The sequence below is a fragment of the Vanessa atalanta genome, chromosome 6 (genome assembly GCF_905147765.1).
Source record: "Vanessa atalanta chromosome 6, ilVanAtal1.2, whole genome shotgun sequence".
Lineage (NCBI taxonomy): Eukaryota > Metazoa > Arthropoda > Insecta > Lepidoptera > Nymphalidae > Vanessa > Vanessa atalanta.
This window is the reverse complement of record NC_061876.1, coordinates 5,548,387-5,564,372: the sequence shown is the minus strand read 5'-3', so window position 1 is coordinate 5,564,372 and position 15,986 is coordinate 5,548,387. Positions and strand designations below refer to the sequence as shown.

At 30.6% G+C, this 15,986-nt stretch overlaps 1 protein-coding gene across 6 annotated transcripts in view; it reads left to right on the top strand.

Moving 5' to 3' along the window:
- The window catches only part of LOC125064498 (diacylglycerol lipase-beta), a 65,477-nt gene that overhangs the window by 40,298 nt on the left and 9,193 nt on the right, over nucleotides 1–15,986 (top strand). For all 6 annotated transcript variants that reach the window (XM_047671571.1, XM_047671574.1, XM_047671573.1 and 3 more), the window contains exons 2-4: nucleotides 8,513–8,608; nucleotides 14,421–14,645; nucleotides 15,738–15,850. In XM_047671571.1, the coding sequence (XP_047527527.1) occupies nucleotides 8,513–8,608; nucleotides 14,421–14,645; nucleotides 15,738–15,850 (434 nt within the window). The remainder of the gene's footprint in view (nucleotides 1–8,512; nucleotides 8,609–14,420; nucleotides 14,646–15,737; nucleotides 15,851–15,986) is intronic.

Here is a 15,986-nt window from a genome sequence, read left to right as displayed (position 1 = left end):
AGTCAATAGATGTCCTAGGTTTTTAAATTTCTGTAGTCTATAAAGTTCCTTTCCATTTAATGTAACTTCTAGAAAGTTAACCTTATTCTTAAAATTATGAGAATGAAGGAACACACTTTGGTTAGTCTCACCAGATAGTCGCCTCAGCCGAAGTCGGTCTGAAACACTTTATCGTCATAATTTTCAGTTTTAATCCACTTGAATGACGAGCAATATTTGTTAATACTCGCTAAAACAAATAATTGGTCTAATAATATCCAAACAAAGAAACCAAGTGAGGAGCCATCGGGAGACTTTATTATAATATATTTAAGCAGCTGTTCTAAGACATTGAACTTTGAATCTAACCATTTAGTCTCGTTTATATGTAATTTAAAGTAGGTGCAAGCGGATCACGAGGTCATTGGCCTTCATTTAAAATATTAGATGTTAAAACGTTTAAACGTTAGAAGGTGTTAATTCTGCTTATACTTAACTTAATTGAATACTTTATGTCACCTTCACATACTAAAATTCCAATTAATATAATAAAAGTAACAAAAACATGAATTCATATTAATCCAATTTAATTTAGATTTATAATATAATAATTATTTATCTATATTATTAATAGATAAACGTCACTTAAAAAAAATAATTCAATGTTTTACTATGTATATGTCATTTATTAATTTTATTTTAAAATATATATTTATGTAATGAGGAAAAATTTCATTCTTTTTTGTATAAAAAAAAATACAGTTTCTACAAATAATTTTGTAATTTTTCAAATGAATAGCTTACAAGGCAGAATAGATTTACATGCTTAAAATAGTTGTTTTTTTTATGGTGTTATATAAAGGTGAACGGGTAAATGGACCACCTGATGGAAAGACCACCTTAGGCACTGAAAGAAATATTACCTTGGAAACTGAGATGTTATGTCTGAGACGCAGTTACACTGGCTTATCGTATTGCTGTTTGGCGGTATAATACCAGAGGGGCCTGTAAAGCCCTACCTAAGTTATTAGGTACATATAGTAGCAATGCGGAGCTTGGAACTTGGCACTCTTTCCTCTCCATGCTCCAAAAACACGATAATCTGTTGGTCTTGCGCCTGACTTCTATCCAATCGTGTTAAATTGCCGATTATGACAGTGAGGGAACAGGGCATCTTTGTTAGCGCACACACATGGGCACTATAATTTTCTGTGCAGTTAACTAATTTCCATTTCATAGTAAAAATATTATCATATGAGAAGACATCTAGTTAGACTTAATTTAATCAAATCATTTATATGTTATCATACATTTATTCATAGTATAAAACAAAATCGCTTACCGTTGTCTGTCTGTCCGTGTGTATGAATATATATATCTTTAAAATTACGCAACGGTTTTTGATGCGGTTTCTTTTTTAATAGATAGAGTGATTTACGAGGAAGATTTATGTGTATAATAAATGCACAATATAGTAGAGAAATACTATTATTTTTAGAGGTTTGTAATGTGATGTCGTAAATAAACACATTTTTTTTTGCGCTTACATTGCAAACACTAACTGAACCCACAAGAGAGATCAAAATAATGTACTACAGTATTTGTACACCTTAAAAAGGTCTACAAAAAATTCCGCGGATAATCTCTTAGGGATAACCCACAATAACCATTTCTTATCCTTTACTTTTTACGAGAAATAATGGCTTATTTTCGAAGCGATTTTAAGCAATACAGCATTAATACTTACCCAATTAAGTACCTTTATTACATTGTGCATTTAATATAGATCAATATGGCTTTTTATAACATGTAATTTAAATGAATATTTTTGAAAAAAAAAACGCAGGGAGTGTTTTAAATCTGTAATATCTCCGCGGTTTATATTGTCTAATGACTGAAAAACTGTCAATATTGTACGAGTATATAAAGACATACTGTAGTATATATAGTATCAGCATTGCACCCGTGCGAAGCCGGTACCGGTTGCTAGTATTTCATGAAGAAAAAAACTTCTTTTTTTTTCTAACAGAAACTTATAATTTATTAACTGAAAAAGTAAACTCAAATTGAAGCCGAAATGTCACTTCGTCTGTTTAAGATTCATTTCTTGCTCAGCTGTTAAGGAATCGTGAGGTATCCTGCTAGGCAAATGCAGCGTGCTGGTGGTATAAGTTCCAAACCTTCTCTCCAAAAAGAAGCCTCTCCAGCTTTGGGAAAGTATAGGCTGTAAAGTATAAATTATACAATATGTAATAATAAGTCTACATATATTTTTACATGTGCGGGTGCCCTTTGTCGGAATATTCAGTCCAAAGTCATGTAATGGTCGTTTTTATTGGTTGAAAATAAAATGGCACAACATCAACTTGCTAATAAGTGGTGGTATGATTGACGTCATTCGATCGACTGAGAGGAATTTTGCCGTACGTTTGTGGTCGCAAAAAACTTATACAATTAACAAAGCATTACCTACGAAGATCATTAATATCTTAGCGGAAGGTTTTTATTATTGTTTTTGTATAATTAACTTTAAATTAAATTAATAAAATGTATTATATTTAACATTTAAAGACATAATAAAAGTTTATATATATATAAACTTTTATCTACATATAAACTAAAACCTTGCTTACTTCGTATAAAATTTCATTACATTCAGTTCATAGGTTTAGCCGTGAACGTGTAACAGACAGACAGAGTAACTTCAGTATTCATAATATTAATATAGATAATCTATAATATAAATGTTTATTTAAGTTGTCATTAGGAACTACTTAATAATAATGTCACTTTTAAAAATACATTTTATCGTATAAATTATATTAATTCGACTTTCATAATTTAAGCTTCGCCAATTAATTAATTAAAATGTCATGTGAAAATTTTAGATTAAAAAATTAGATGAAAATTTATGCTTTATTAAATATATTACTATTGATTTATTTTTATGCAGATTAAACATCATTGTAGGGTTAAATTTATTTAGGTAGAATCTACATTCCGAAGCGATGACAAGGAGATTTAAAAGTTTATGCAGTCTACTTTAATAAAGTATAATTTGATTTGATTTGGTATCGATTACGAACTAATTTTATCCGACGCTTAATTGTGCAGCGAACTCATGATTAATGCTTAAACAACTGGCGAGCATTTCAGTACATGATTTAATCGAATTTGATACCGATAGAGATTATACCTGATTAATATTATACTATTTAGTTCAGTAAATTAAGGACGTGGGTCATCGTGATATTGCGTCTTAGGAATCGTAAAAAAATACAAAATTATATGATAAAATAATATAACTCGGGTCCTCTACATTATTTTAATTTATAGAAATAAGCATAGACAATATATGTCATTATTATTAACGTTATAAATAAACATTATAAATATATAAATCATTATTAATATTTTGTAAAAAAAAAAAAATTTTTTATTCTATTTTTACGAACAATTCAAATAATTTGAGCAACGACAGACCTACCTCGTAGATTTCTTTAATTTTTATAATAAAAATGAACTTCAGTCCAAGAGGCAGGTATATGTAAATTTGATAAGAAACATTTTTAAAGCGCTGTAAATTGAAAACGAAAAGATTTCCAACAGACAATTTTTCTATGGTCTTTCACATTGTATTGAATTTAACAAATCAGGTCTGCTATGTGCGCGTATCGTACACACATGCTTTTTTAAAAACATAAATAAGTCTTTAAAAAAAATCTAATCCTTTAGTGCTGTCAATTGATAACGATACTCTAATATTGAGGAAGTCCTTATGTTTCTTATTCTACAGGATGATGTCGTCCTGACCAAATTCAGCCACGGCGGACAATTTTAATGTTTGCAGGACATATTATAGTATACATTTGTGTGTGTAAAAACACAGGTGCATTATCTATTCCCTCACTTACATAATCCGATAGGAAGGCAAATCAGACACGACCGCAAAGAGAAAGTTCAGGCGCAAAACCAACGGCTTTACATGCTTTTCGAGGCATGGGAGTCAATACATTTCCAGACTCCCGGCTGTTAATGGGTATTTTTCGATCGAAAATCCAATAACTTTTTATCAGCCCGACGTGGGGTTTAAACCCAGAACCTCGGGGTACGCGGCCTTATATCTAGCCACTAGACCAACGAGGCAGTCATACAAGACAGTTATATTAAAATTACCACTATAAAGAAGGTCTGACAAATGATCTAATAAATCATTTGGAAATTTGCCTCTTCAGCTCCCTAACCATTATATGATTTAGCAGTTTTTGCACAATAAAGAAAACTTCATTAACAGTAGATGATTACTGTCTCTAAGCACGTCAAATGGAAATTGATAGTGTGGGCAGACCGCATTCAACATTTTGTCTTATAATAAATATTTAAATCTATAAATACGTCACTGTTACGTACGCACGTCATCTTATGCCCACGACTTCATTCGTGTGGAAGACAGTGTATGTAGATATTTTATTTTAGTAGCTTATTTTTTTCTTTAAAATAATATTTAAACTCTGTTTATAGTTATAATTATATATTAAAAAACTCGATCACACAAATAAAATAACGAAGTCGGTTCTGCCGCCGTTAACGCTGTATATATATATATATTATATATATATATATATATATATATATATATATATATATATATACAGCGTTAAGAATATACGGATTCCTCGAATATGTTTTCTTTCTGACTAACCTTGAATTTGTCTTTGAACATAGTTAAGTACATAATATAGTTTGGTACGCGCGTAAGAGATTTTATTCAATTACCGTTTATTAAATTTATTACTTGGTAGTAATTCAGTTAAATTCCTGTAGGTTGCAATATAACCAAGTTAAAAAGAGGTGAAGTTTGTAACTTTGTAAGTTGTTCTTTGTATTTAGTCATTAGATTTCAAAACATATTTTATTAATAATTAAAATAAAGCAAAATAAAGCGACATGTAAAAGGGTTATAACGAATGCGTTTCTCACGAACGAAGTCTTAAGAGATATATACATTATTTTAATAAACAGTTGTAGAGAATACGCTATAAAAAGGCACATATATATCTTACAGTTAATACACAAACTGAGAAAATAAAACTCAAAGTTAAATGTATTTAAAATTTAAATGTCATTAAATATTTGGAATAGTTTTAGAATCGTTCGAGTAATACTTTAATTTATCTCTAAAACCTTTACCTGAAAAGGCAATGACACGCTCTCTTTTTATAGATAAGGCTTGTAGAATAGTGATTCTATTACGGTGCTCCAGTGAGAAAAAAACAACGTCAAGATTTTGTTACTCTTGTCCCATTTATGTGGAGGCGATGCGATGTAGTCTCTAAGGTGTATGAAACAAAGATTTGATGGAATGTTACGGTCGATCCCTAGCGTAATGTCAAATTATAGGATTCATTGGAATGGTTTTATTGGTTGTGACCTATACGAACCACAATGCAACCTTAAGTATTTTAATAATTGAAAGAAAGAAAGGGCGAGTAATTAGCTTTCGTATATCAAAATTTACTTAAATGATATCATAATTAAAGAGTTCGAGACTCCCTTCCAGGTGTATTTTAGAAACTAACAGTGCTCGTAATATACTTATTTATACCAATATTATGTTTATCACAAAAAAAACATTGAGTATCTTGATAGAAACAGTAACAAAAATTGTATAAACATGACAAGTCACTGCTTTGTTTTTAGAAGTTAATCAATTGAAATCTTACTAAAAAAATTAATACGTAAACTACATACTCAATACAAGATTATATACTTGATAAAAAATGTGTGTGTGTTTTTTTTTCCTGTCTAATACCAAATGGTATTTAAGTAACACATTTAAGTATTATTTTTGGCACTCGAATAAGACATGGGAATTTGCCCATTAATGACATTATATATTTTTTCGTAACTACATTTGATTTAAAAGTGTTATTTTTTTTAATAATAAAATATGAACGATTCTGTACGAATTTTTTTTACGCAAAATTTAATTACTGGTGGTACCATTGCCAGATAGTAAAACGTAATTATTATACTTAAATACAATTAAGATTGTAAAACGTATTTCAAAATACTAATTCCAAATTATTTGTCTGTGCCACTTGTAGTTGAATAACTTGGACCTTGGACGAAGTACAAAAAAAAAAACAAACGTAAAACACTCTTATTGCTTCGACCGGTGACAAGAGGGTTGGTTAATTTTTCGTCAAGGAATTCGGATTAAACGGAGAAATAGAATAATGTTTATTAATCATCATTCTATGCGATCAAGATTTGGGCAGTAACTATTTAATTGAATTATATATGTAGTAGTAAATTTATTTCAATTATGTACAGAATAGTGTATATTATTACATTTATACACTGGGTATGAACTAGATATACTTCTACACAGATCGTACTACAACTAGGTACACTTAATTAAGAGAGGTATACTGATTTGAGTATTATTTAAAATCGTCGTTATTTACTTAAATAATAACATACATTACTTTAGCAGCCTGTAAATTTTCCCACTGCTGGGCTAAAGGCCTCCTCTCCCTTTGAGGAGAAGGTTTGGAGCATATTCCACCACGCTGATCCAATGCGGGTTGGCGGAATACGCATGTGGCAGAATTTCGTTGAAATTAGACACATGCAGTTTTCCTCACGATGTTTTCCTTCACCGCCAAGCACGAGATGAATTATAAACACAAATTAAGCACATGAAAATTCAGTTAAATAATAAAGAGTTTAAATATAAAACAACTGTTACGTTTATCTGTTTAAGCAAGGAAATATTTATCTAAAAAATATTAATTTCTTAAATAATAAATAGTTATCTCTGTAAAGAACAATAAAAATATGAACAAACTTGGGTTTGCACAATAGTAACAATGTACTTAATGAAAAGGAAAATGATTTAATGACGACTTTTCGGAGAAGCATTAAACATTTTACGAATTTTTCAGTAAACTCTTGTTTATTAAGTCCTATAATATTGGTATTAATGCAATAAATTGAATGTATACACGTAAAAAACACCTCATAATTTAGTAACTCCACATCGTTTACCCACTGACCGACTTCATTAGGCCAGATAGTAAACACGATCGAAGAAGATTCACTCGCATCCCGAAATATTTAGAATCCAGAGCATCCGGGTTCGGTGTACGATGCGGAATATAGGATACGAGGGCAGATTCGAGTAAAGACGGCGACACATCTTAACGTTGTTTATTTGTTTTATAAATATTTCTCATAATTATTCGACGGATCCTTTGAATCGAAAAGAAATAAGCTTCGTTTTTGTTGTGTGTCGAATAATTATAATTGACCCAATTTAAAGTTTCCAAAAAAATTGGCGCAGTGAAGAACATGTGAATCTGAACCGAAGATTGAAGATGAAGTTCAAACGCTGACGAGCAGCGCTGAAAATTCAGGTGTTTATAATTTTGTGCTTGGCGTTCAAGGAAAACATCGTGAAGAAAATAACCTGTTTATATCGGGTGAAAATCTGCCTCATGTGTATCCTTTATCCAACAACAGCATGGTGGAAAAACTTCATACCTCCGCAAAAGGAAAGGTTGTTACCAGTGTAGAACTGACCATATGAACTATATGGCCAGTTCTACACTGGTAATAGAAGGTGTGAATAATGCCTCAGAACGGACTGAAACGGTCTTAGCCTTACTTTAATGTTATAACTATGAAACGTAAAAATTACTTTTTAATATTTACTTATGAGTAATAAAGGGGTGACGCAAAGTTAAAGAATATCGTTATGGCTTTATTATAATTCACTTACCCAGAAACAAGATACATGTATACGTTACTCAATTTAACCTATAAGATAGGCCGTCGGCAGTTTTCGAAAACTTCACAAAAATATTCACAGACACGTAGCTCTCGTAGTATCAATGTACTCGTATAGAAACTTCTTCTCATTAGTCACTTTTGGAAATACCACTTTGTTAATTGCGCGTGAATTCAAAGTAACTGAATGTCGTAAAAGACGAAATATCATAATATAGATGGTTATCGTAGTTAAAGGAAAATAATGAGTCGTTTTTTTTAGGTTTTGTAATGGTTATTATGAATAACATAAGTTAGAAAAACATTATTTCATAATTTAAAATTTTAATTAAGTATTATTTTGTTTCGTTTCGTAAAAATGTATGAGTACGTTTACATATAATTAAGATCATGTTTTAATGAATATAATCAGAAGTTTGTTCATCTGAAGATTAAATATGATACATATCTATAATTTTATTCGTTCCTCTCCAGTTAAGTATTTTATGTATGGAAACATAGTTCAGGATGTATAGTCTAGGAAACGATGTGGAAAAAAACGCCCATTTAATGTTGTCGGCACCATTTACGCGAATTACGATATCGCCTTACGCAAAATAAGCAAATTCTCTTACACAACAGAACTGGATTTTCCGTAGCAAGAAGTACTATTCCACCATATCTATAATACGTGTTTTTGACATTGTATACTCTAATATGTATTTTAACTCATTTACTTAAGGTATATTTTTTGTTACAGAATGCCGGCGCTCCGGCTTCTGGGGCGTAAATGGCTGGCTGCCTCAGATGATCTTGTATTTCCGAGTATTTTCGAACTTCTTTTCCGTTTCGTCTGGTAAGTTGTGTTATTATCGAATATAGAATTTGCGATATTGATATTAATTGATTGGGTCAATTTTATTTCCAGTTACAACTATATTTTAATCCAATACAACATAGTTTGAGCATATGATATATAGTCAAAATCGTTGCGCGTATTTACATGGATTTTTACTAACATTTCTTAATTGAGTTAGCAAGAAATACCAAAGCAATGATTAATTAACCTTGTCAGCAATATGAAGTAAGTGCGACGCAGCCTAGTTAGCCAAGGCTTTACACCTCCAGTCATCTGACAGAAAGTGCTCGTGAAGACAGCAATTCAACGCTTTGAAATGTCACACAGTCACACTAATTGTCGTACCTAGATGCTATTTTTAACTAAATTTACAGTTACATTTTACTTGTGATACAAAAGTTTCTCACGTCTTTATTTTTGTACCAAATTATTATTTTTTCTTTAAAAAATCCTTAATTTAACAAATACGTATTGATGTAATATAGTCTAATTGCAAAGGTAATTAAAGCTCGTGTCGACATTGCACGTTCCTTTTTTTTAAATTACATTAATAATTACATTAAAACTAGAAATATTTTAAAAAATACAATCTAATTTAATAGAACATTATATATATATCAACATTCTATTAAATATGTATTTATTACACATACCATACACACACACATGTATTATTACATACAGTACATATGCATTTAGTCGATTTCACGTTATGGCAGAGTTTTTTTACATTAATTACAAAATAGATCGAAAAACATTTAAGATATGTATGAAATTATCTATTTTTTTACTATATTCAAAATATCAGCAATTGCCGTATGTTAATCGTGGTTGAGAAAGTATTAAAATATTTTTATTCTGTGGAACGATTTGAGGAAAAAAATATTTGGAAATAAGCATTTCGTATGACTAATAAAAAGTCGTTAAGATATTTATTATTCTCGTCCAATGTCACATTTGTTATCAATTTTGTATTTAATATATTATTACAAAATTGATTTTAATTAATACAGTAAAGACTAACTGCTTGGTTTATAGAAGATTTCGTAAAGAATCTCGTACAAAAATAATAACATTTTAAAACTCTGGTCGCTTCTGGTGACTTCTAAAAAAACTTGATTACTAGTTAGAAAGTTTTTATAAGAATTTTTTTTTTTTAATTAGGCATTTCTTTTGATTTCGTGGTAACCGACTTTCCAGTACAGTTGTAACTTGGTAATTATAATGAACAGTTTTACGATATAAAAAGTGTTTTTTTTTTAATATATATTCAGAAATATAGCAGTTTGATGATTTGCTGTCTGTCTGATGTATATTATTTAAGGTTTACGGGTTTTATTCCCATAACATACATATATATTGACCTTACACATACATTTTTTTTTTACTTTTCGATACTTTTTCTTCTCTAACTTTTTTTATCGCCTTAACAAGCTACTAACACAAAAAGTTGACAACAAGACGAGAATAAACTACTGGACTGTTTTGTCTATTGTTATGACGTACTAGAATCAATTAATTACATTTTAATAAGAGTGTAAGAGCCGAGATGGCCCAGTAGAGCCGAGATGGCCCAGTGGTTAGAACGCGTGCATCTTAATCGATGATTTCGGGTTCAAACCCAGGCAGGCACCACTGAAATTTCATGTGCTTAATTTGTGTTTATAATTCATCTCGTGCTCGACGGTGAAGGAAAACATCGTGAGGAAATCTGCATGTGTCTAATTTCAACGAAATTCTGCCACATGTGTATTCCGCCAACCCGCATTGGAGCAGCGTGGTGGAATATGCTCCAAACCTTCTCCTCAAAAGGAGAGGAGGCCTTTATCCCAGCAGTTGGACATTTACGGGCTGCTAATGCTAAAAAAAAGAGTGTAAAAACCCAAAGGAAATGAATTGACGACCTCCGTGGTCGAGTAGTGTGTACACCGGTTTTCATGGGTACGTCACTCTGAGGTCCCGGGTTCGATTCCCGGCCGAGTCGATGTAGAAAAAGTTCATTAGTTTTCTATGTAGTCTTGGGTCTGGGTGTCTGTGGTACCGTCGTTACTTCTGACTTCCATAACACAAGTGCTTTAGCTACTTACATTGGGATCAGAGTAATGTATGTGATGTTGTCCAATATTTATTTAATATTTATTTATAATATTTAATATTTCTTTTGTAATTTTCACCTTAATTTTAAAATGAGAATTAATTTGTAAAATGTATTATGTTCGAAAACAAGTATGAAGATTTTTGGTCATTCTCCAAAATTCGGTTTTGATGTTATCGTAATTATTGGCGGTGTTGTCGTTTTTGGCTCGGGAAATTAGTATGATATGACATTAAAACTGCTCTTTCACTATTTCATTTATAATTACACAATATTTGTATATATACATATATGTATTTTGAATGTTTTATAAATCATATCGTCTATTCCATTAATAAAACCCTTTAAGTATGTCCTAGATCATATGATTCCATTTAGCCATTGTTGTATTATGTATATTCTATAACAAACATATAAGCTAACGCATTTATAATAATAATAAGATTTAAATTATTATTCATTTTATAACCAATTATATAGTTAATCGTTAACGTAAACATCGCAATTTAATTAATTTACTTGTTTAAGAATACTTAACAATTTAATTATTTTTTGTATTATATTCGATTATTAATCGGAATCTGAATGTATATCGAGAAGTTGAAAATGTTGTTACTTTTTCACCAAGTCAGTTTCTAATAAATTATAGAACGAGCAACATGTAAGTTGTTTAAATTATTAATATAAATATTAATTAATCGTAATTGAAAAGGTGCCATACTAAGTAAAGTAACCGCCTCTTTTTAGAGCTTATTCCACCACTACGCTAGTTCAACGAGGGTAGAATGTCTTTTCATATCATAAGATCATTAAAGACTTAAAAAAAATGTTCAGATAACTGAAATTAAAATGAGTTAGCAGTTAACAAACGAACAAGTAAAAAAACTTATTTAAAACAGAAATACAGTTTGACACGATAATTAATTTTCCACGCACATTTCTCACAAAGATGTTCAACTTTGTACTTGCTGACCTTGTGATCTCAGTCTGATTGCTTCATAATGGCTTTTAAATTGTCGGGAATCGTTTTGATTGCTATTATTCGCTAGGCACATAGCTGCTGGAGCTGCTGGACCGGACATTTCATTAGTTTTGGACATGTCACGCTTATTATTCAATTCAGAAATCATTTGACATAATAAAACTTGATTACACACCGCGTTTTTTTTTGTTTTTTACCATTATTAACTTATTATGTTTTTTTTTTTGTAAAGTTAAGTAATCATAAAAATTATATGATTACATGATATGATACTATAATGAAAGCTATCAGTTCTGGCTTCGTGCGGGTACAATAAGGGTATATAAACAATTTTTACATTTAAGAACAAAGATAAAAAGTTTTTTCCGCCTAGGAAATTTGAAAATCTTGTTTTTTTTTCTTCTGTATTATACGTTTTAACCTTTCTCTTAAATTACTCTGATTATTGATGACAACCACATTAAAATCTGTTTCGTAGTTAGAAGATATAAGCATACATAATATGTCGGAAAGTGCCTTTATTATATACTATATAGAGTTTTATCATATATTTTTTTAATGAATATTTTATATGTATAAAGCAAAGAAATAAATAGTAGGTTTTAATAACCACTGTTGAATCGTCATTTTACAGGTATTTAGTTTATATTTCGATATATATTATATACTGAGTTTGAATTATAAATTCCTAAATGACAAGAAAATTATAAGCGTTTGAATAGAAAAATGTTTGAGCATTGAACAAGGAGATTAAGAGATGATAACAAAAGATGCTTATGAAAATTTCAAGAAAACAGATCTCACAATGACTTAATTCATCTCTACAACTTGTTGAGTACGGTACGGATGCTGGAGTTCATATAACAGTAAAAAAGCTATTTTTAAATGTTTTGGAATATGTATTTATTTAAGATAGAAAATGTCTTTTTCGAGGAATTACCAATATTAAATGATTCCCTTTCACTTAATTTAAATGTGTTAGTAATGGAAAAGACGATTTGGTTAGGATCGAATCGGCGACTTTCATGTGCCACAACGCCTGTGCTGTGATTTTATATCGATATATTTTAGGCTTCTGGCCTTCTGGGGATAGAATAGACTACATTCGACAATGATTGTCAAAGTGATTTCAAAAATCGAATTCGGCTAAATATTTAAATATGTCAATAATATTTCATTTCAATACATTTTTGCCTTTGGTACAAACGAAATGTACTTTGTCTAGGTCCACTGTTTAAATCGTTATTAATTCATATAAAAATACATACTAAAAGTTACTTCGAAACTCGTTAACAACTCAGGTTAATTCAATAAAACGGAATCGACTTTGATGTACCCTCTGCAAAATAATAGTCGGAATTTCGTATGAGACATTTTTATACAAACATCAAACCTTTGAACCTTTTTCCTTTTATCGATGAATAAATAAAATATATAATTAAATATTCTTTTAGTGTCTGTACTTGATTATCATATTTTTAACTAATTGGGCCGCGTGGTTTCTTTATGAAAATAGCGGTTAATAAATATGTGCGTAAACTTTAACGTAACGTTATTCGAAATTGATACGTTCGTCGACTTTGATGGAGGAAAGAACAAATATCACTAGATAGTATGTTTTTTAATATAAAGAGTGATTCAAGAGGTAGGTTTTTGTGTATAAGACATGCATAAAATACTAGAGAAACACTGATAACTGTAGAGGTTTCTAATGTGATGTCGTAAATAAACACTTTTTTTTTTGCGCTTACATTGCAAACGCTGGCTAAATCCTACGAGATAGATCAAAATAATGTATTACAGTATGGTATTCCTTAAAAAGATCTACAAAAAGTCCGCGATGCTACTTATATGTCTATCTCTTGGGGATAACCCACAATAACCATTTTTTGTCCTTTACTTTTACGAGAAATAATGGCTTATTTACGAAGTGATTTTAACCAACACAGTATTGATCCTTATCCAATTAAGTAACTTTTGTCATTGAGAATTTAATATAGATCAACATGGCTCCTTACAGCATGTAATTTAAATGAATATTTTCGAAGATATTACAGATTTTAAATGCAGGGACATGGCAGTTTGTATTGTCTAATGACAAAAAAGCTGTGAACGTTTTGTATAAAAACATTCTGTAACATGTATATAAACATTCCGTTGTTAACATTAGTAATTTTAAATCATTTTGAAGATTATCCTAGAATATAAACAGACAGACACATGAAAATAAAAATAATGCTTGTTTTGGTTTTGGTAACTGGCAAAAAGCTATGTTAACTTTAAAAAGGCAGTTACTTTGATATCACAGACGAATATTGGTACAAGAAGCGTACTTACCGCTATTACTGTATTCTCTGCGAGTAAACCTTTTTGCTGAGCAACTGTTTATGATACCTGCCTTCTTAAAACTACATTAACAAAATATAACAGAAATAATTTTACTACAAAGGTCTATTTCAACGTATAACTTAATTTATTCCACCGATGTATATCGTATAACAAAGCAGAATAATATTCATGCGGAGTATTGCTCTGCTTTTCTAAAAATTATTCATAAAGGGACTAAGGGATTTACTATGTGTCCGTCAAACGAAATTAAAATAACCTTTACGTCGGTACGAACATTAAATTTTATATGATATTCGAGTTAATATATAAATTCATTGTATTTTCAATTTTACGGTAAATATATGAATAATAAATTGTTTTTTTTATTTTTTCATTTTGTATAGGTTAGTACTCATCGCTTTGGTCGTCGAAGTCCTTTACCCCATAACATGGCAGTGTCAGACGGATGGCTGGCACGGCGGCGCATTCGTCCGACTCTACTTGTGCGGCACATTGGCATTACAAGCCTCCCTAATGTTGCTGCTTGCGGCACTGGCGCAGCAGTCCGCCAGAGGGACTATTACAGAAACGGACGCAAGAAAACTTGTGTCACCTTTACTTTTACTTAAGTAAGTATTTTTAATTAATTTTATAAAGTTATGTTGAAACATCTATTGGCAATAAACGGCATGAACCTCCGCCTCCGCCCTCTACTTCTCGTGTCTGGCGAGGATACAACGAACCTCGTTGCTTTATACACTTTTAATAATAAGACATATTTATTTTATTACGGAACTTGTTGTTTTTATTTATTTTTCGTTAACTCAAAATTTTTAAGGGTCTCTTTAATTTTATAAATTATTTTAATAACTAAAACTTTAATTATACATATTCACCGTTCGTCTCGGCCGGCCGTAATACGTGCCGAGTTAATTTTGTACGCTACTTTTTAAATAACTCTATTTTAAAATATTCTAAAATGACATTACTAGTAGAGAGAAGGAGGATTCATCAATTCATAATATTTTGCTGAGATTAATAGGCTTGATTGATCCCCTTGTTGATAACGTACAATAACGAGATAATTATTGTTGGGAAGCTTCTAATCTAAATATTATATAATGCAATGATCGAGTTTTCAGTTAAATGTCCCGCTCAACAGAGAGACGGATTTTGTTGTGGCTGAAAGAGCTTTCATCGCAAATGTCCTTTGTGGAATATATTCTCTTATCGTAACGTTTACCCTCATGTTCACGGTTTTATTTCACGTCACTGATAACGTCAACCCTTCAGAACATAAAAACTGTCTTAAATGTTAAAAATCATTCTATATACGAAAGTTAACAAAAAAATTACAGCCAAAACACTTATTTATCTAGATTATTATTATAAATGCGAAAGTAAGTCTGTTTGTCTGTCTGAGCCGAATTTAATGTAAGCAGCTTGAAATAGGAGGAAAGGCATAGGATATTTTTTATGCCCAACTGACGAACAAACACTTATACGCGAGTCGAATACGCGGTCGAGTTAGTGAAGAATATGATCGAAAGGAAAACAAAAAAATGTTTTATGTATTTTTTTGTCTAAACAGTTATATATTCGCTTTTAGTTTAAAAAAAAAAATTGACAAACCAAACAAAAATATCACTTGTGAAGCCGTGCCTCGTCCGATACAGTTCAATATCTCTGTGTAAAATCGACATCACAATTTTATTTTTCAGAGTATTTCTGGTCTTACCGGAGGTTGCGTTGAATGTTATGGGAACCATGTGGATGTTCTGTGAAGTCATAGAGTGTTCCGTAACGGATACGTTTTCTAGTATCGTTATACAAAGTAAGTTTATGTTATACATGAAATGTTTTATATATGAAATCTCATTATTCATAATAGGTTGCTTTTACCATTATATTGATGTGATTAAAAGTAACAGGACGTAAATGTCCCATTGCTGGGCAAAACTCCTTTCATC